Source organism: Tamandua tetradactyla, chromosome 11 (genome assembly GCF_023851605.1).
Source record: "Tamandua tetradactyla isolate mTamTet1 chromosome 11, mTamTet1.pri, whole genome shotgun sequence".
Classification (NCBI taxonomy): Eukaryota; Metazoa; Chordata; class Mammalia; order Pilosa; family Myrmecophagidae; genus Tamandua; species Tamandua tetradactyla.
This window is the reverse complement of record NC_135337.1, coordinates 29,328,449-29,350,317: the sequence shown is the minus strand read 5'-3', so window position 1 is coordinate 29,350,317 and position 21,869 is coordinate 29,328,449. Positions and strand designations below refer to the sequence as shown.

At 36.4% G+C, this 21,869-nt stretch overlaps 1 protein-coding gene across 3 annotated transcripts in view; it reads right to left on the bottom strand.

Annotated features, from left to right (window-relative positions):
• The window catches only part of ARHGAP29 (Rho GTPase activating protein 29), a 93,280-nt gene that overhangs the window by 54,025 nt on the left and 17,386 nt on the right, over nt 1–21,869 (bottom strand). For 2 of the 3 annotated variants that reach the window (XM_077120208.1, XM_077120205.1), the window contains exon 2: nt 11,578–11,810. In XM_077120208.1, coding sequence (XP_076976323.1) covers nt 11,578–11,782 — 205 coding nt within the window. In that variant the 5' untranslated portion in view covers nt 11,783–11,810. Of the gene's footprint in view, nt 1–11,577; nt 11,811–18,145; nt 18,257–21,869 lie in introns of those variants that run through there. The other variant, XM_077120206.1, reaches the window with a different exon arrangement.

The following is a 21,869-nucleotide window of genomic DNA, read 5'->3' as shown; positions in this document are numbered from 1 at the left end:
AAACTAACTTATTCATCCAACAAATGTTTTTAAAAGCAAAAGAAATACAGGGGAAAAGGTGCTGGCCCAAGTAACTCTGGGAATGAGTGAAGTTGATGAAACTAAAGGCAAAAGCAAATGCACATTTGCACTGTACTACAGTTGATAAGGTTGTTTTCCATGGGTCTATGGGTTTACAATCCTGCTACTGCTAATCATGTATAGCAGAATTGAACAATTAAGTAAATGGATGGCAGGCAGATGGTAGGAACCAGGTTTCTGTCAGTGACGTTATACAAATGCAAGGGGAGGAGGCCCATGTGGTGACAGATACTTCAGTAGAACTAATGTTTTCTTTACTATAGATACAGATGGCTACACATATATACATTTATAATATATGTATATACACAGGTCAGTATACACATACATATTTATTTGCTCTGTCAACTGATAGGGTCTAAAAGAAGTGATACCCTGGTATCAACAAGCAAACCTAATACCCATATTTTAGTTTCTAATATCATTCGCCAATAAAAGGAAAAGGGCTTCTTGGAGAAACGGCTCATTCTAGGAGTGGGGTAGGAAATATACAAGATGAGAGGATCTCAAAGTGCCAGAAAGTAAGGGAGTACTCAAGCAAAACAAAACAAAACACTATGATGGCACTATGTCAAAGGGACAAAGGAGTCCACTGAACATGCTACCAATGACCAAAGCTGGAAGAACCAAGCAAAAAAATACATCATACATAGCACTGGAATATAAACCAAAATATAAAATACCCATGGGTCCATACTGACATAAATGATTGAATGAATTAACAAATGGGGAAGAGACATCTCCTCTGCAAAAGAATTCTAAGTAATGTATGTAGTTTGGCCTTCCTAGAGGAGAGGGAGCATAAGTCCCCACTGCTTAGGCGCAGGCTGCGCATAGTGACTACCTTCCAAAGAATACAGTATGTATCCATGGGGTGGGTGGTAACTTTACAGCGGAAAAACCTGACAAATAGTACTACAGCTGGGTGATCAAAATCAATAGCAATACTGATAAAATCTGTTGGTAATAATGTACCTCTAATAAAATGTAATGGTAATGGATGGCACTTTACCTCTGTGATCTACCTCCCTAAAGCCCACACTCCTAGTCTAATCATGAGAAAAACATCAGATAAATACCAACAGAGGGACATCCTACAAAGCACTTGACCAGCACTCCTCAAAACTATCAAGGTCATCAAAAACAAGAGTGTCTGAGAACCTGATGTGGCCAAGGAAGGCCTGAGACATGACAACTAAACGTAATGTAGCATTGTGGAACAGACAAAGGACAATAGGGGAAAACTATGGAAATCTGAATAAACTATGGATTTTAGTTAATAATAATAATGTAGCAATATTAGCTCATTAATTGTAAGAAAAGTACCATACTAATGTAAAATGTTAACAGTAAGGAGCCCGGGAAAAAACTTTTCAATTTTTCTGTAAATCTAAAACTGTTCTAAAAAAACAAAGGCTATTGAAAAAATTAAGTACAGGTAGACCAAAAGACTGTAGGGATTTTATGTGTTAGAATTTTTTTCCCCATAAATATATATAACATTCATAATAAAAAAACCTTTATTAATTTTTTAATTCTGAGGGAAATGTAGGTGTGTGGTTCAAAATTATCTGGATTACATAAATGATCACTACCTATGTTGTCTGTTTTATAATTTTGAATGTTAGTACGGTAGGTTTACTTAGTTGAGATAATATAGAGGTATTTAAAAGCACAGCCTCTGGAACCAGATAGCCTGTGGGTGAATTCCAACTCCACAGTTCGGAGACTGGATGAGTTGCTTAATTTCTCTGTGCCTCAGTTTCCTTGCCTGTAAAAAGAGGATAATGGTAGCTACTCCACAGAGTTGATGGGATTACATGAGTAAAAGCACATAAAGCACTTATAATGTGGCTTGAACATAGTGAGCCTTCCATAATGCTTGTGGCTATTTTATGATTAGTTTATGAAGCAGTAGAAATAGGCTAATATAACAACATAGGTTAGGTCTGAAATGGAGCCTACCAGCTTTGAAACAAAATAAATTCCTGGGAAAACAATTAATTTGAGTGGTTGTAAGAAAGAATATAATTACAAAACATTCCCAATTTTCTATATTTTTTTCCAGTTTTGCACAGAAAAGTATCTTGTTTGTCCTATATATAACCAAATAAAGCTAGTTTATGCTAATACTTCTGCCAACTCACCAAAGCCAAGTTTGCATGACTATCTAATATCACCAAAGAGCTTTACTGAACTTTTTTTCACACATAAACTATGTTAGACTTAAAAGAGAAAGGAAATCCAGTCATTTCTATTCCTCATTCTCTTGTTACATAATAAAATCCACAGATATTAATATTTAGGAATATTGCAAGAAACTCTGTCTTATTTTATAGTCTCAGACATATACAGCTTGATTTTCAGAGCGTGTCAACCATAACCATCAATATTAAAAAACTAGTGTTGGGCATCGTATCAATCAAGAATACAAAACACTAATGGAATAAATGCCTAAATAAACCAAGGCAATAAGTTCTGGTCTGCTCAGGGTCAAAGAAATTAAACATGTTGAAATAAACATATTTTAAAATTAGTAAATACTTTTAAATGTCCTCAGTTTTAATTTCTACTATAGTATATAGTATAAATACAATCCATGTAAAAAAAATTTGGGGGGACCCGAAATTTTTTAAGTGTGTAAAGGGTTCCTAAAAATCCCTGCTATATACTTGTGGGTTTTTTTTAATCACTGTAAAACAATCCAATAACTGCTGGCATAAATGTTTTACCAGCATGAAATTTCTTTTTTCCTACAAAGAAGTCCTTATAAACAGATAATGAAGTTGTTCCAAATTAACCAACTGAAAAACACTGATTGATTTATTTAGTTAGAAGTTTTAAAAATAACTCAAATTGCCCTATAATAAATCCAGTTTCCTTGATTGAACACTATTGAAGCCTACAAATCAACAGAAATAAACATGAACACTAAATAAAGAAAATGCTAATTACAAAGATTGATAAATTTTCATATATATATATATTTGGGCAGAAGAACATCTTCTAGGGTATCAGTATATCCTGATAATATTTCAGCTGTGACTTCATAATTAACAAGCCCTAAGTTATTTGTTTCATAAATGGAAAAAAAAGTTCCATTTTTATCAAATATCCTTTTCCCTTATAAGAGCATAAAGCTACCTTAAATTCTTTTTACGAAGCAAAAGCCTCTTAAATTGAAAATATTCCTTTAAAAAAAAGCTTAGAAATAGTAGCAAATTAAGCAGCTTCTTCATAAACACTAAATATTCTTTCCCCCCCAAACATTAGCAGCAATGAGCAAAGCAAACCAGGTAGTAACTGTTCTTCTCCAACACTAAAAACAGATAAATGGCTGCACGATCTACCAGTTCCTTGAAATGACCATAAGTAAATATTCTTACACTTTCTGATCTCAGATTCATCATCAGTAAAATGCAATTGATAAGAGCATCTTATTCTATCTTATAAGATTGTCGCAAATATTAAATTAACAGAAATAAAACTGCTTTTAAAAGTTTTTACATAGAGAAATAGTTATTACTATTACATCTTTAAGCCATTCCACCTAAATACCTTTAACAACAAATATGCCTCTATAGAATTACATTCAATAACAAATATACTTATAGTCAGCTCCCACAATATTTGGCTTATGAAAAAAAGTCACTGACAAGCTTCAATCTGATTTTATACATAAAATCTAAATTATTTGGAAATAAAATGGTAATTAAAGACATTTTATTAAATTATTTCTATACCTGACAAGTTAGAGAATTTAGATAAAAAAATCTTCTTGTATTTAATTTAAATGCAAGATAATTTTTAAATTTTATAGTGGCCATATTCATTGTAAATGTAATGAAATTTCATTTATACTGCAAGTATATTATGTATGTGAATATAATGAAATTCAACCAAAGTGTTAACACTACTCATTTAGAGCAGTAAAACTATTTTATCCCCATGTTTGTTTGTTATTCTAACATCCCTATTATATGGTCATCTGAATTTTAATTTATTGTTTCACCTATTTGTGCCATTTATTCCACCCCCATCCTTCAATTTATCAAGTGAAAACAGATTAGACAGTTCCACTATTTGGCTCTCTAGCATTAACACAATACTGCAGCGTTACACAATGCTGCAGTGTTTATACTGCAAAGACTTCATGGAAATGCTTAAGTAAATAAGTGAGAAAGCCATGGGATATTTCTTTCTTTCTTTTTTTTTTTTTTTACATGGGAAGGCCCCGGGAATCCAACTCGGGTCCTCTGGCATCGCAGGCAAGCATTCCTGCCTGCTGAGCCACCATGGCCCGCCCCATGGGGTATTTCTTGATAAAAAAAAAAAAAAAAAAGATAACTTTTAACATCAGTCTTAATTCAATTTATCTCTCTTTGAAAAGCAAAATATTGTACATTTATATAAACTACAATAATTATTGATATTTTTAAAAAAGGAGATCTTGGCTTGCAAAATCAAGCTACCTATGCCCTAGAACTCAATGAAAATAATCAGGAGGAAAAAATTTTTCAGAACTTATCAACCATTATTAGGAAACTCCCCCCCTCCCCCCCCTTTTTTTTTTGCCATAATGACTTCTGAATTTACATAATAAAAGAAATAGTTCTCAGAAACAGTACCTTTCTTTATCTAGCTATCTGGGGGCTGTGAAAGTAATATTAGGTGATGTTTTTAAATACTTATTTTAAAAACTTTACATAATAACTCATTTGATCTTGACAACAAACCAGTGATACAGGTAATATCTCCCTTTCACAGGTATGGAAACTGAGGCACAGAGCAGAGAAGTAACTTGCCCAGGATTATACAACTAGTAGGTGGTAGAATAAGGATTTCACTTCAAGAACTCTGACTCCAGATCCTATGTTCTTCATCACCATGTTATCTTGCAAAGGTTAAAGCAGTTATGGCTTAATGACTAATAATATGTGATCTGTGATTTAAAAAGCTTCATCTTACAATCAAAGATGCCAGTTACTATTATACATGATGTTAAATTATGTAAACAACTCTAGGCAAATGCACAGGAGGAAAGGAATTCAAGAACTAGTATACAAGCAATAAAGGAACAACCTGTATTTCACATATCAGTCCTCAAAGATTCACTTCACACATACCAGCTACTAAGCCATAACCTGTTAATATTACACAATAACCTGTAAGTGATAATCCATTAGAAATCACTTTAAGCCATTTATTTCTAGGATTCATTTGAGGCTAGCAATTTAATATTTCTAATATCTCACAAAATATCTGGAACAATGAGAAGCCTGAAAATTAAGCAATAGTTATTAAAGGTAAAATTTACTAAATAAAACTTGTCTGAAAGAAATTTACATATTCTCCTATACATTACCCTAAGGAAAAAATGGGTTAATCCCCAAGACAGGATTTTAATTAGGACTTTACAAGAAAATTTATGCAGAACTTGCCTCTCACAACAGAACACAATATTTAATGAATTAAACTTCTGATTCTTTCGTTCAATAAAATTTGCTTCAGAAAGTTACCATACCCCTTCTTATTACAGTTCTGTCAAATCTAGAAGGAACTAGAATTCATCAGAAGCTACCACTTTATGAGATTGGAGTTACCTGGTTACAAAATAAAAGTGAATTAAAAAGCTTTTCTTAAAAAATTGTACAACTTGTTTAAATGAAACTGGTGAAAATTTTTATCTTCCTCTGTAGCCTACTTTAAAAACAAAATAGAAAAGCAAGTCACCAATCTCGAAGATAAACTTTTATTAAAATCCATTTTAAAACAGAATTAGTTATATAATCAAAAAGTTGAAGTATGAGGCTACTGATTTCCCTTCAAATATCTGTCACAACAGCAATGGATACCTCAAAACACTGAGTATCAGAAAAATGAAATGCTGTGCACAATTATTCTAGCCTAATTACAAGCCTTCCATTTTTCAATGGAAAATTGAAAATGGGAATTGAAAAATTCCCAGAATTTGAGCTTCCTTGAATGGTATTTCAACCAGGAATGGGAAGGTGTTTTAGTTCTTGGGTTGCTCAAACAAAATAAAGCAGGTGGTTCAATACCAGGAATTTATTGGCTCACAGTGCTAGAGACCAGAAGACTTGCTTTCTCCTGGGGTCGGTATCTTCTGGCTGGCCAGCATTCTTTGGTATTTCTCGGCTTTTCAGTCACATGGAAATACATGCAGTGGCATCATCTCTTTTCTCTTCCAGGTATCGCTGACTTCCACTTCTGGCTGCTGCCCATGGCTTCCTCTCTGAGTTCAATTTCCTTTGCTTATAAGGACTTCAGCCATACTGGATTAAGATCCACCCTCATTCAGCTTGGGCACATCTTAACTAACAACATTTTCAAAGGTCTTACTTACAAATGGGTTCACACCCACAGGACCAGGGGTTGGTATCTGAAATCCCTTTTGTGGGGGACAGGATTCAATCCCCAATAGGAAGCATACCACAAAGAAACACCTTAAAATTACTGTATAACTAGAAGAACATTTATGAATCTGTTCTTTGGAATTCAGAACCTATTATTCCCCACAGAGGGGCAATCATATGCCTGAACTGACACTTATACAGCAAGTTCATTAATCTAGTGCTATAATTAAACACAGAATACATACGTATAACTGAGTGCTTCAGCATTTTAATATGAGGCAAAATAATTACCCCTGTAATTATTCATAATGCCCTTAGTGATGCTAGATAGAGATCTAAAACTTCAAATTCCACATTTGTTACTAGTATAAGATTACTTACTGAGTAATCTCTTATTGAAAATCAGTCTGATAGGAGAATTATCATGTACTCTATCAAAGAAAGGATAAATGGGCAGGCCACGGTGGCTCAGCAGGCAGGAATGCTTGCCTGCGAAGCCAGAGGACCTGGGTTTGATTCCCGGTGCCTGCCCATGTAAAAAAAAAAAAAAGAAAGGATAAATGTTTCACAGTTCTCTTATCTTCTACATTAGGCTCTCCATTTTTACTGTACATTGAAGAATTAGGGACAAACTACAAACATCTTCACTCCTTTAGGGGGCACAGAGCTTCACGGCACTTATTTTATCCTCCACAACCACTGTAACACAAGTTACATATTCTCATATTCTCACTTGGAAACTTTTATAAACACCTCTCCTTAAAGGCAGGCAATGGTGGCTCAGTGGCAGAGTTCTCATCTACCATGCCGGAGACCCGGGTTTGACTCCTAATGCCTGCCCAAGCAAAACAAAAACAAATCAACAAACAAAAAACACCACACTTTAAGATAGTTATCATAAAACTGATATTAAAAAAATCTTAGGGACATCAGGGGCTCTAAACTGCATCATATAGTTTCAAAATAAATATTTAGTTAGTTTCTTAGCTCTGAACTCTCAATCTTTGATTTCAACTACATTTAAAATTTGAATCACAGAATCACAAAACTGATAGCATCTGGTACAAGCACTTCAATTTTAAAAGATGAAATGACTTAAGCCCAAAGTTAGTCAAGAGCAGAAATGGCCAAGAACCTAGATTATGTCATTCTCTTGCGAGAGCTTTCTCTGCCATCCCTTAAACAACCAATTTAACTAAACTCTGCAACTTGGTTGACACTGATCTACTGGTTCAATCAAAGAAGGGGATGAAAGCTAAGTACAAAGGTAACTTAAGGAAAGAGATTCCAGATGGTCCCCAGCTAAGTGTTTCTATTTCAATGTATAATTGTTTTAAATGTGCCTTAGTAACAGCTCTTTCCAGATTTACTTTAAATGCTACAGAAAGCTGAAATATACATATGACTGAAGAACTCATCTCAATATTCTTGATACTGATGAATGCCAAATGTCTGTATCAGCACTGTCCTATGGAACTTTCTGTGTTGAACCTTCTGTCTATGCTGTCCAACACGACACATACTAGGTATATGTGACTTGAGCACTTTAATGTGACTACTGAAACTGAAAGGCTGAGTTTTCTATAATTATATTTAATTAAATTTAAATAGCCACATATGTCTCATGGTTACTGTCTTGAACAGTGCAGGTCTAGCTAATTCTGACAGAATGGAGACTTGATTAATGAAATAATGAAAACTGAGCAGTTTTCACTAAGTACCTGCCATGTGAAGCAGCTCAGTATAGAAAGAACATACCTTTGTGCATTTATAGCCTATGGGTTCCAAATCCCCAGGCCAATATTTATTGGCAATAAAAGGTTGACAAAATCACGTAGTCTAAGTTATACATATATTTCATCTGCAAAAAGGGGGTAAAAATAACTGCCCTTTGGAGAAGGGGAAAGAGAGTCAATGCTTAATGGATAAAGAGTTTATGTTTGGGTGATGAAAAGTTGTAGTAATGGAAGGTGATGATGGTACCACAACATGGTAAAAGTAAAACTTACTATATATAATTATAACTCCAGTTTGGGGAAGGAAAATATAGCTATAACCCAATCAAAAAGCTACTTAAGTCTAGCCTCAACAATATGGTTGAACAACTGAGATAAGAATCAAAATAACTGTGTATCACTAGCTCATGAGGTAATAAAAGTATAAAGAAAATGATATTCTGATTAGACCAAAAGGTAATTTAACTGTATATCTACATTTTATATCCTTAAAAGCTATTTTGTTAGCATTTTAATACTAACATACATGTGTAAAAAGGTAATAAACAATACACAAAATTTGGCATTTTCCCTGTTAAAGGGGCAAAAGACAAAATATTGGTAAGGCCACAACAAAGAACTGATGTCTCCTTTGCTCCAAAACAAAAACAGTGAAACAGCTCTTTGTTGTATGGTCACAGTTTATAGCTGTGGTGGTAACTAAAGAAAAACAGAAGACCAGGATATTTCTCAATATCTGAAGACAAAAGATGGTCTAAGTCTACAGAAACACAGAATATGATCTTAAATAGACACAGTATTAAAAACCTTTTATCAATTATCCTTAAAATGATATCTTATGTGATCCTTGTAATAACTCTACAAAGTAAATATGGATTAGTCTGATATTCTATGAAGCTGAAAAATCATGAACAAAATTAAACACAAGCATATTATCATGGGTATTTTCCCCAGCTTTCAAACGGGACTAATTTATATGTTTATACATACTTCCTTGTTTAAGGAAATCAAAAGAAGCTCCTAACAACTCAAATCAACTACGTAGCATACTTCCAGAACTTTATTACAATGGTCTAAATGTACTCCCAGAGATAAAGAAAAAAAATTCTTGTTAAATCCAGGATATCTCTTGGATGGCATGCATATATCCTTTTAGCTCTGACTGAAGAACCATGCATTAAAATCAATCTAAAGTTAAGTAAATGAAAATTCTCTGGCCATTGAATACTATTTTTCAATGGTAACTGGTTTATCCAACAAATGGTTTTACCCTTTATCATTAATTAACCAGACATAAATTGCAAATTAAGCGTAAGAGCTTTCTGATTACTAGCAACAGAATCTAGTATTAAAGTTTTGAAGTACTAGCTTTCTTATCAAAAGGATAATGCCCTTATAGACTTTAAAAATTAAATTTCAGTGACATATTTCCATACACATTATTTTATCTCAAGGGATAGTCTCCTGCTACTTCCTTTAACACTATTTTTCATTCTCATTTAGGGGCAGTTTTCAAACCAATTCTTATACTCTGAATTGTTTACTCACAAATTAAAACTCTTGTAAAAAATTTTGGAGATAAGAAGTAGATCAACTGGTTTTAAATTACCATCATTTTAAATATGTGACACTAAGGATAAATATGAGAGATGAGGATTTTAAACATTTGAAATCTTCTAAAGAAAATAAAGAATAAATTTTACTGTACATAAATTAAAATATAATTTTTAAAAATTAACCCAGTTAAGAATAAAACTTTATTACAAAGCTATGCTTCTTTAAATAAAAGGCAGGTGTGTTACTTTAGTAAGAAATATATTATCAGCATCATATTTAACGTATTTAGGATATCTTTCCACACTAGCAAGATAACTTTATTACCATTTAATCATCCATAATTAGACTTCAAAATCAAGCTATTAAAATGAATGAGAATGGGAACAACTTATTAGTAATATCTATATAGTTTCAAAAGACATGTGATTTCTGTTTTACAAATAGAGGCTACAATTCATGTATTTTTAACCTGAAAGTTATAGTTAGATTAGAAATAAACTCTTAAAAGCAGCATTTAGTATAAGTACAAGATGTGTTTTTGGTTTCCATTTTTCAAAACATATGCCAGAAACAAATAATTAACTTATATACATAGAAATATACTTACTAAAATCTTATAAATTTCTATAAAGTCCCAGAGATCTCACATAAATAAGAAAACACTGGTAATCTTCATTTTCTATATCTAGACATACTTTATGAATATGGAAATGAACTTCAACTTTTCAAAAAGGAATAGCAGCTTTATTTTTAACTATCAAATATCATTACCATCAAATTTGGATGTAAAAGGACCCTAAAAATCAGAAGACAGGTACTAAAATCAGGAAGCACAGATGTATATATAGTCCTTTGCTTCAGGAGAATCAAGTCTTTTGTTCCACAACAATTTCTAACTAGAAAGAATAAATTTTGTGATTAGCCCTTAATTCACAAAGAGGTTGCAGAACCTCTTTCAGTTTGATTTTTGAGAGAAAAATGTTCACTCACAGTCATAAATTTTAACAAGAATATGCAACACTGAATCTAGGTAAAAGTACCAACAATGTGAAGTATAAACATTAGTCTGCTTACTAACGGCCAATCCATGCACCGTGCTACCATTAACAAGAAGGTTAACATGCCAGTGACTGGGGTGGACATTTAGGTTTTTTTAAATGTGCTCAGTCAGAAAGGCCCAAGTCCATGCCGCTGCGGCAGGTGCAGTTCTTCCGTGGTTTCACGTTAGTTACCTTACAGCTGGTGTGTAATTCGTGCCACTTAATGAATGTTACCCAGGGGAAAAAATTCCAATGAATTCAAAGTTTCCTATGTTAAATGGGACCAAATGCTAGGAACCAAAGATTGCTCTTCATTTTTCATACTGCAACACTTACAATTTCATATTGTAAATAACACTTACAAAGTTACTATCATTTATTGTTCCACATATGATTATAAAATAGTTGACAATGTAGGGTGGGCCATGGTGGTTCAGCAGGCAGAGTTCTCACCTGCCATGCTGGAGACGCAGGTTCGATTCCCTGTGCCTGCCCATACAAAAAAAAAAAGTTTACAATGTAAACATCAGACATTTGGCCAAAAAAAGATAGCCATATGATCAATTAAAGCAGAAAATTCTGTTCTTACCCCTGTATACACACATATTTGCAGCTAGGTTGGCATTTATTTTTTATTTATATATTTTTTACATGGGCAGGCACCGGGAATCGAACCTGGGTCTCTGGCTTGGCAGGCAAGAACTCCACCTGCTGAGCCACCGTGGCCTGCCCAGTTGGCATTTTTAACTATCCTGTAAAAATGTTAAGAGAAAATTGTTGACAAACCTGACAGAATAGCTTCTTTCAAATACAATAACATGTGGGAGAACTTCCTGATATCATTCACCAACTCCCTGATGTAATCCGGGTCAAAAATGGAGTTGGAACTTATGGTTTTGAGCCCCATTTCAGAAGTGATGACATCAGTAAACTGCTGGCTTGATGCCAAAACACGTTTTTTCTTTGTCCTTTTCTGTGTATGCTTAATCATCCTTCAGTAAGTCAGAAAAACTGAAATCCTGAAAAGGGGGAGAAATGGAAAAAAAAAATGAGAAGCACAAATATTACATCAACCACGGGAAACATTACATTACATTTTGAATCAGTAGTCCATAGCCCACTTTAGTATTTTCTTTAAAATACTTTTATTAAAAAAAAATAAAGCCACTAATAGCATCTTCCCATTTATTATTCAGTGCCAGTAATCAAGATAAATCTATGATATCCAAACTTCTATTTCTTCTTTTCACAAGTGAGAAACCTGGGGTTTAGAAGTCAAGTAACTTGTCCAAGCTCTCAGCTGACAAATGATAAACCAAGATCTGCCTTGACTCCATAACCCATGCTCTTTCTTAATCACTTCCTCTTACTCTTAGTGTGTGTGTGTGTGTACATGCGTGTTTTAATTTTAAAGTTGCCCTGAAAATGTCACTTAATGGAAGGGCATGTATCTCCCTCCATCATATTACCTTCAAAAATAAACATGAAATATGGGCTTTGTAAAAATAAAGACCTTTTTTTTCAAAATCCTTCCTCATCATTTATTATTTACTGAATGACCTGCAAAGCTGTTAATCATCTGTTCACTCTGGCATGCTCATTACAAAATGGAAATAACATCCTGACACCTATTCTCATGAGGTTACTATAAGGATTCAATTAAGACAGTGGCATATAAGTGTCCAGCATGTAAAAGAGCAATTAAATTTAGTTCTCTCTAATTGTACATAAACACACATATACATGATCACACTCCATATCTTGGGTTATCAAGTCTCATCAAGAGTATTTCTTTGTTTAAAACATGTTTTAAGGATGTCCACTCACATGATAAACTCATCTGGTGAACACATAAATATTTGATTATCAGGGCATATTTTGGGTAATTTCAGAATGGTATTCTAAAAAAAGACAATCTTTTGGACAAAGATCCGGATTTGAATCCTGGCTTTAATATTTTCTAGATGTATTTTCTGCACAGTTTACTACAGGCTTGTATGAGGATTAAAAAGGAGCACAAAATTAAAGGATCTCATCTCTGAAAACAGAGTTAGTTTCTTTTTCATTCTCACATTTTATCTTTCCAGATTTGAGTCCTAATTTTGTCTGTTATCTCCTGAAATAAAAAATGAAATGGCTGAGGGAATTAAATTAGCTCAAGAATTATCATTAAAATGTTTTTCAAATATTTTGCATTGGATATCTGGATACTTTTAAAAATGATAAGAATAAGTAAGGACTCGTGAAATTTACAGTAAAAATTTTATTCAATATTCTTTTCCAGTCACATGTAAGATATATTATTACATCATATACTCTTTATCTACCTCATCCCGTTCCATAGATTCTTAGTTTTTATTTCTAGTTATCTGATCCATCCACTTTTTTCTCCACTATCACTATGCTACTGTGAACTACCATCATTCCTTTTCTGAGCTAGCCACTGTAATAACTTCCTAAGATCCCCCCCATAGCCATTCCTGTCCCATTTCAAATGTAGTCATGCCACTTCTCTGCTCAAAACCCTTCCATAAGACAAATAAGAAGCTGTAATGCACTAACTATAAAGCTCAACATGAGATATGGCTCCTTATAACTCCCTCTGCAGTATTATCTTTTTTAAAAAAATATTTTTATTGAGAACTCTTCACACACATATATTTCAACCATATTACACAATTAATGGTTCACAATATCATCACATAGTTGTGTATTTATCACCGTGATCACTTTTAGAACATTTGCATCACTCCAGAAAAAGAAGAAAAAGAAAAGAAGAAACTCATACATGCCATATCCCTTACCCCTCTTTCTCTTTGACCACGATTATTTCAATCTACTCAGTTTTTTACCCTTTATTCCCCGATTATTTAATTTTTATCCTTATTTTTTTTTACTCATCTATCCATACCTTGGATAAAAGGAGCATCAGACACAAGATTTTCACAATCACACTGTAAACATTATATATTTATACAACTGTTTTCAAGAATCAAGGCTACTGAATACAGTTCAACAGCTTCAGGTACTTTCTTCTGGCCACTCAAATACACAATAAACTAAAAAGGAATATCTACGTAATGCATAAGATTAACCTCCAGGAAAACCTCTCAACCCTGATGCCAAGTCCTGGCTCATCCCCAGGATTCAGGTTCCACGTTGCCAGGGAGACTTAGACCCCTGGGAGTCAGGTCCCATGTATTGGATAGGGCAGTAAGTTTACCTGCAGAGTTGGCTTAGAGAGGCCACATTTGAGCAATAAAAGACGTTACCTGGGGGTGACTCTTATGCATAATTACGATTAAGCTTAGCTTCTTTGCAGGAATATGCTTCATATGGGTTAGATTCACGATTGAGGGCTCAACCTATTGAATTAGTAGTCTCCAGTGCTTGTGAGAATATCAGGAATTCCCCAGATGGGTAAGTTTAATATTTCCTCCTTTTTCCCCATCCCCCCAAGAGGACTTTGCAAATACTTCTTTATTCTCTGCCCAAATTACTCTGGGAAATATTGGGGCATCACACAAGCCCTGTACAAACCAACAAGATTTCACACTCTATTCAAGATTCCATGTAATTATGGTGTTCAAATAAACTGACCATACAAGTTAAAATAGATAATGTCCTACTCTGAATGTAAATTTTGCACTAAATAAACCTCTCTCCCATTTGACTTGCACAAGGGTTGAAGTCTGAAAATATGGGCCATATCATTCTTTACCCAGTATTCTGACTTACCTTAGCCCTATCCAGAGCAGCTTCATTCATATCTCTGGATGAAGTCTAATCACTTTTTCAGCTTTCTTAACAGTTGCTGAATGGGGTAATGCTGACGTTCATTGCAGTATCATTTTGGATTCATAATTCCTGGCTCTCAACACAGATTCTAAGGATCCATGTGATATATTCATGTGTTTTCTATTCTATCCCATTTGATATTTTTTTAAATGCTGATTGCAACACACCCAATTGGTTTCATATCCATAATGGATCATGACCATACAGCTTGAAAAAAACATCAATTTTTCAGCTCATGGGCCATGTTTATATGTATTTCCCTTTGCCTGTAATACTCCTAACCCTCAATTTAGTTACTCAAATCTCAGCTCAAAAATCTCTTCCTCAACTTGTATGGTCAATTTCACTGAATACCATAAGTACATGTAATCTTGAATAGGGCATGAGATTCTGTTGGTTTATCCAGGTTAGTACGACGCCCCGACTTATCGCAGAGTAATCTGGGCAGTGAACAAAGAAAGTATTTGCAAGGTACCCTTGAGGCACTGGGGAGAAAGGAGGAAATATTCAACTTCCCCATCTGGGGAATTCCTGATGTTCTTACAAGCAGTGGAGACAGCCAAATCAATAGGCCAAGCCCTCGATCTTGGGGTATGCCCCTATGAAACTTATTCCTGCAAAGGATATACTAAGCCTAAGAGTCACTCCCAGAGGACCTCTTTTGTTGCTCAGATGGGGCCTCTTCTTCTAAGCTGACAGGGCAAAGGAGACTGCCTAACCCCCCCCTCCCCGCCCCATGTGGGACATGACTCCCAGGGGTGTAACTCTCCCTGGCAATGTGGACAGAAATCCTGGGATGAGCTGGGACCCAGCATCAAGGGACTGAGAAAGCCTTTTGACCAAAAGAGGGAAGAGTGAATTGAGACAAAATTAGATTTCAGTGGCTGAGAGATTTCAAATAGACAGGTTTTCCTGGAGGTTATTCTTACACATAATATAGATATACCCTTTTTAGTTTCTGGTGTATTGGAGTGGCTAGAGGGAAGTACCTGAAACTGTTGAGCTGTGTCCAGTAGTAACCTTGGTTCTTGAAGACGACTGGATAACAATATAGCTTTTACAATGTGACAGTGTGATTGTGAAAACCTTGAGTCTGATACTTCTTGCAGTTAGGGTATGGACAGCTAAGTAACAAATATGGATAAAAAATAAATAATAGGGGTGACAAAAGTTAAAATAAATTGGGTACATGGAAATACTAGTGGTCAATGAGAGAGAGGGGTAAGGGGTATGGTATGTAAGAGTTTTTTTCTTTTATCTTTCTATTTTGAGTTCTAGTGTGATGCAAATGTTGTTAAAAATGATCATGGTGATGAATGCACAACTATGTGATGATATTGTGAGTGCTGACTGTATACCATGTATGGAATGTTTATATGTTAAGAATATTTTGTTTGTATGTAGTTTTATCAAAAATAAATATTTTAAAGTAGCATAAACTTAATACAAGTTTTCATAAAACTGAACTACAATAATGAGAAAATTTGGATAATATATACTCTTTCCAAGATCATATACACTACTTACTGTCCTATGTGCTAAGGCGGATATTCTTTAGCTGTTGTTAACATAAAATGCAGCTATTGGCAAATCTAAACTGGCAATTTAATTAAATTAGGTAACAATGCATGAAAAATGCTTATCCCAATGGCTGTGTATCATGAAGACTCGGTAACTGTTAGCCATTATTACTAGAAGTTCTTTATTGTGGGCAATTGTATTTAGCATCATTAAGGAACAAGATGTGACTTTATTGCTATTTGTAGGTTGTGAGCAAGAAATACAGGACCAGAAACAATTCCAGAAACGTACTTTACCTCATGGAAACCTACTAAAAGTCTTGAAATAAAAGTAAAATCTGAACTTAGCAAACAGATCCTTGAGCAAATTATTTGTGAAACCCTAATTTTTGTACAACTCGCACCTTCAACGTTAAAAACATGTATCATCCATTTCTCAAACTCTGTATCAAACAGAAACTTACTGAGCAAAACCACTTTTCAGTATATTCCAACTTCTAAGTAGAATGTGCATTAAAAACGTGAACACTAACTTCCCAGTATGCTGAAACATGACTTTCCTCCAGGACACAGGTACACTGTGTATCTCAATCAAATGCATTCCTCCTCCAGTCACACACACACACACACACCCCACACACACATCTCCCCTAGATTTTCATTTAGGTATTGAGCTGTCTAACCAAAATGTAAACTGCCTTCAAATATCTATATTTCTCAATTTCCATCTCATTATTTAGACCTAGGAAAAACTGTCTGATATTTCAGAAATCTGCTATTTCAGCACAATTTCTGATTAATAAGAATCTACTTGATGCTAAAAAAAAATCAGAAGAGTTCTGGAAGTCTTTGACCATATTCTTTAAAGCACTAAAAAAAATAATAATAATAGAATAGGGAGACATCAGAAATACTTTTATCAAGAACATGCAAAATAAGTGTAATATCTAAAGAAGGCACGCAATACACATACACTTCATTCCTGTGCAGTTTGAACACAGCACACTTAAAACCGAAGACGCTGCACAGCCTCCCACGTCTCCAGAATGTCTAGCATTCCTGGCAGGCAGGGCTCTCCCGTGACAGCCCAAATCACCCAATGCCAAACAGCACGTTCCCTATTCCAGGATTTAAATGCAGAGAAGAGAATGAAGCAACCACAACAGGACCGCAGCCGACAACAGCGATGGGTCAGAGTCACCGGGACAAAGGGAGAGGAAGGGGCGCCCAGCTCACACCTTTAGCAGGTAACAGTCCTGCCCTTCAATAAGGTACTGACGCCAATTCCAACCTCCAATATGGAGTTTCCGTCTCCTCAGTCACTAGAAACGTCTCAGACCGAACTCACTCATCAAAAAGAGAAAATAAAAACTGTCAAACCCCAAACACATACCTAACAGATCTGGGACAAACTATTGAGACTGAGGAGACCTCAGAACGAAACACCCTTTGTCGACCCAAAAACGCAGGCGAAAAGAAAGCACCAAGGAAACCCGAACGTCCCTGCAGACCGCGAGCCCTGTGGGGGTGAGAAGCGCAGTCAGCGCAGGTGGGAGAGGCTGGTCAGAAGCAAAGCCGCACACCCCAGTCAGGAACGCGGATTCGGGAGCAAAACTGCCCGAATTTCTCTGCCGACCCTACAAATTGCTGGTCGCTCTGCTTGGGCAGGTTCTTATTTCCCTTGTGAAAAAATGGGGAAGACGATCATGGACCTACCGTGAGAACCAAAGTTCATTAATACACGTAAAGCTCGTGGAAAGGTGCCTGGTCAGTGCTAAGAGCTAAGTGTTGGCTTTTCCTAAGACCTGCAGCTTCTGCTCCCGTCCCTCGTCCCTCGACTCCAGCCTCTCTCCTCACCAGGGTCGGACCCCTCCCGAGACCCGTAACTTTCCTCCGTCCGGCCCCGGTTTTCGGGTTCCCGCCCCAGCACAGCCCACAGCTTCCTCCCCTCGGGCGGCGCGGACGCGGGACCGCAACTCCCCGGCGGCCACTGAGGGCAGCCCGCAGCCGCCGCCGCAGCCCCGCGCCACACTCACCGCGGCGCTCCATTCCGGTCCCGGGCAGCCGCCGCCGCCACCAAGGGCGAGAACTCGCCGACCCCACCCCCACGGGCCGCGGACGCCCAGACCAGCCGCCGCCGCCGCCCCTGCAGCCACCGCCACGACCAGGGCAGCCGCGGCCCGCCCCGCCTCCCGGACAGCGCCCCGCCCCCTGGCGCCCAGCCTATTGGTCCGCGCTCCTCCAGGGGGCGGGGCTCAGAGCCCACCTACAGGAGGGGACGGCTGCCCACTCTGAAACTGGGCTTAGCTTGGGGCAGCCTTGGCTGTCAGCTGCGCCCCAGGCTGCACGTTGTCCCCCAACACGGCAAGACATGTTGCCGCCTGTGAGGCCTGCAGCAGGGCAGGTGGAGCGAACCTAAGTAACGGGTGACCTGGTGGTTAGAGCTGACTGATGGCGTTTCTCAGATGAACAATCTGCATTTCCTATAAATTATTTCTTTCAACCACCTTCTTCCTCTCTCTCCAAACCCCTTTTTTAAAAAAGACCCCAGACACCTAAAGCCTAACACAAGCCTGGTTCAACGCCTTTTCTGAAGAATGAACTACCTCAAAACCAGCCAAGTACTTGGCCCTCTGGAGCGGGCAATATTTTCCACTTAGGCCTCTCTTAACTTTCTTCAACTGCACTCTCCAATCCACTTAGTGTGGGGGAAAAAAGTCTGAGAAAAAATGGAACAATTAAAGAGAGCAGCAGGGTACTGAAAGCACATAAGCGTCCACATCTTACTATTTACTGGAACCAGCATTTATCTCAGCGCCCAAAGCCCAGAAAGAATGTGGGCCGCGGGGAGGGTGGCTGTGGGCAGTGGTGAGGGCTGAGAGAAAAGTTCGCACACATAGGAAAAGGCAGAAACAGACACAGATGAGTGTTCAGAAGAGTTGTGGAATGAAAATGGGCGCAGAGATATAGGGAGAAAAACAAAAACTCAGGAAGGCAGAGACCATGAAAGCAGAAAGGGAAAATGAGAACCAGGAATAAAAGAAAAAGGGATAGGCTATCCACTTATACAGAAGGAAAAAGCCACCATGATGGAGCCAATGAGTGAGATGGTGAAAGAGAAAAAATATCCACTGATAGAGAAGAGAGGTGCCTTTGTAAGGGTTAGTTACATCCTCAACTCATCTTCCTAGCCCTTTGGTCTTCTCCCTCTGGGACACCAATGATTCTTATAATGGTGCACTTTGTTTTGTCCATTATTTCCCTGAGATCCACTTTAAAATTTTCCATCTTTGTTGTCATTTGCTGTTTTAAGTGTTAAGATCAGTTGTCCTATACTCTAGTTCACTTATTCTTTCTTCTGCCTTTTCAAATCTGCTGTTGCATGTCTCTAGTATGTTTTTTATTTGATCTATAGAATCTTTAATCTCCGTGATACCTGCTATTTTCTATTTATTCTTTCAAATTCCTCCTTATGCTATTCTAGTGTCTTCTTGATCTCCTTTATGTCATTAGCCATCCCATTTATTTTATTTAGTAGAATTGTATGAACATCTTTGATTAGTTGGTTCAATGTCTGTGTCTCTGGTGTTTTAGTTGAGGATGTAACTAACCCTTACAAAGGGCATAAATAAGCAAATCAAAGAAGCTCAATGAACTCCAAAGAGAATAAATCCAAACAGGCCTTCCGCAAGACACATACTAATCAGTGTGTCAAATGTTGAACAGAAGCAGAAAATTCTGAAAGTGGCAAGAGAAAAACAACCTACTACATACAAGGGAAACCACAGGAGACTGAGTTCAGACTAATCAACTAGCACCCTGGAGGCAAGAAGGCAGTGGTATGATATATTCGAGATCCTGAAAGAGAAAGACTTCCCCTTTCTATGTGGGACATGACTCCCGGGTGTGGACCTTCCTGGCAATGTGGGACAGAAATCCTAGAATAAGCTGAGACTCAGCATCAAGGGATTGAGAAAAATCCTAGAATGAGCTGAGACTCAGCATCAAAACCTTCTTGATCAAAAGGGGGAAAGAGTGAAATGAGACAAAGTGTCAGTGGCTGAGAGATTCCAAACAGAGTTGAGAAGTTACCCTGGAGGTTATTCTTATGCATTAAGTAGATAACACCTTGTTTGTAAAGATGTAATGGAGAGGCTGGAGGGAGCTGCCTGAAAATGTAGAGCTGTGTTCCAATTAGCCATGTTTCTTGAAGATGATTATATAATGATATAGCTTTCACATTGTGACTGTGTGATTGTGAAAACCTTGTGTCTGATGCTCCTTTTATCTACCTTGTCAACAGACGAGTAGAACATATGGAATAAAAATAAATAATGGGGGAACAAATGTTAAAATAAATTTAGTGTGAAATGTTAGTGATCAATGAAAGGGAGGGGTAAGGGGTATGGTATGTATAATTTGTTTTTTGTTTTCATTTTATTTTTCTGTTGTCTTTTTATTTCTTTTTCTGAATTGATGCAAATGTTCTAAGAAATGATCATGATGATGAATATGCAACTATGTGATGATATTGTGAATTATTGATTATATATGTAGAATGGAAAGATCATAAAAAATAAATAAATAAATAAAAGATCCATGTTTGAGAAAATTCCTATAACCTGGTTAGAAGCCATCTAGTTGTACATCCCTTCCTGGATGTCAGAGAATTCATCTTAGAAAGTAGTCTTATTTATGTAATAAATGTGACAACACCTTTAAGTCTAACTCATGCCTTCATTATCATCAGAGAATTCACACTGGAGAGAAACCTTTTAAATGTAGTGAAAGTGGGAGAGCCTTCAGTCAGAGAACATCTCTCATTCAACATGAAAGAATTCACTCTGGAGAAAAGCCCTGTAGATGTAATGAATGTGGAAAAGGTTTCACTTCTATTTCACGACTAAATAGACATTGAACAATACATACATACTGGTAAGAAAGTGTATAATTGTAACGAATTTAGTAAAGCCTTAAGTTCCCACTCAACACTTCCTATCCATGAGAGAAAGCATGTAAATACAAAGTGTGTGAAAAAGACTTCAGAAAAAGTTCTCTTTTTTTTTTTATATTATTAATGGAAAGAAAGAAAGAAAGAAAAAGAAATTAACACAACATTTAGAAATCATACCGTTCTACATATGCACTCAGTAATTCTTAACATCATCACATAGATGCATGATCATCGTTTCTTAGTACATTTGCATCGGTTTAGAGGAACTAGCAACACAACAGAAAAAGATATAAAATGTTAATATAGAGAAAAGAAATAAAAGTAGTAATAATAGTAAAAAACAAAAACAAAAAAAAACCCTATAGCTCAGATGCAGCTTCATTCAGTGTTTTAACATGATTACTTTACAATTAGGTATTATTGTGCTGTCCATTTTTGAGTTTTTGTATCTAGTCCTGTTGCACAGTCTGTATCCCTTCCACTCCAATTACCCATTATCTTACCCTGTTTCTAACTCCTGCTGGACTCTGTTACCAATAACATATTCCAAGTTTATTCTCGAATGTCCGTTCACATCAGTGGGACCATACAGTATTTGTCCTTTAGTTTTTGGCTGGACTCACTCACCATAATATTCTCTAGGTCCATCCATGTTATTACATGCTTCATAAGTTTATCTTGTCTTAAAGCTGCATAATATTCCATCGTATGTATATACCACAGTTTGTTTAGCCACTCTTCTGTTGATGGAGATTTTGGCTGTTTCCATCTCTTTGCAATTGTAAATAACGCTGCTATAAACATTG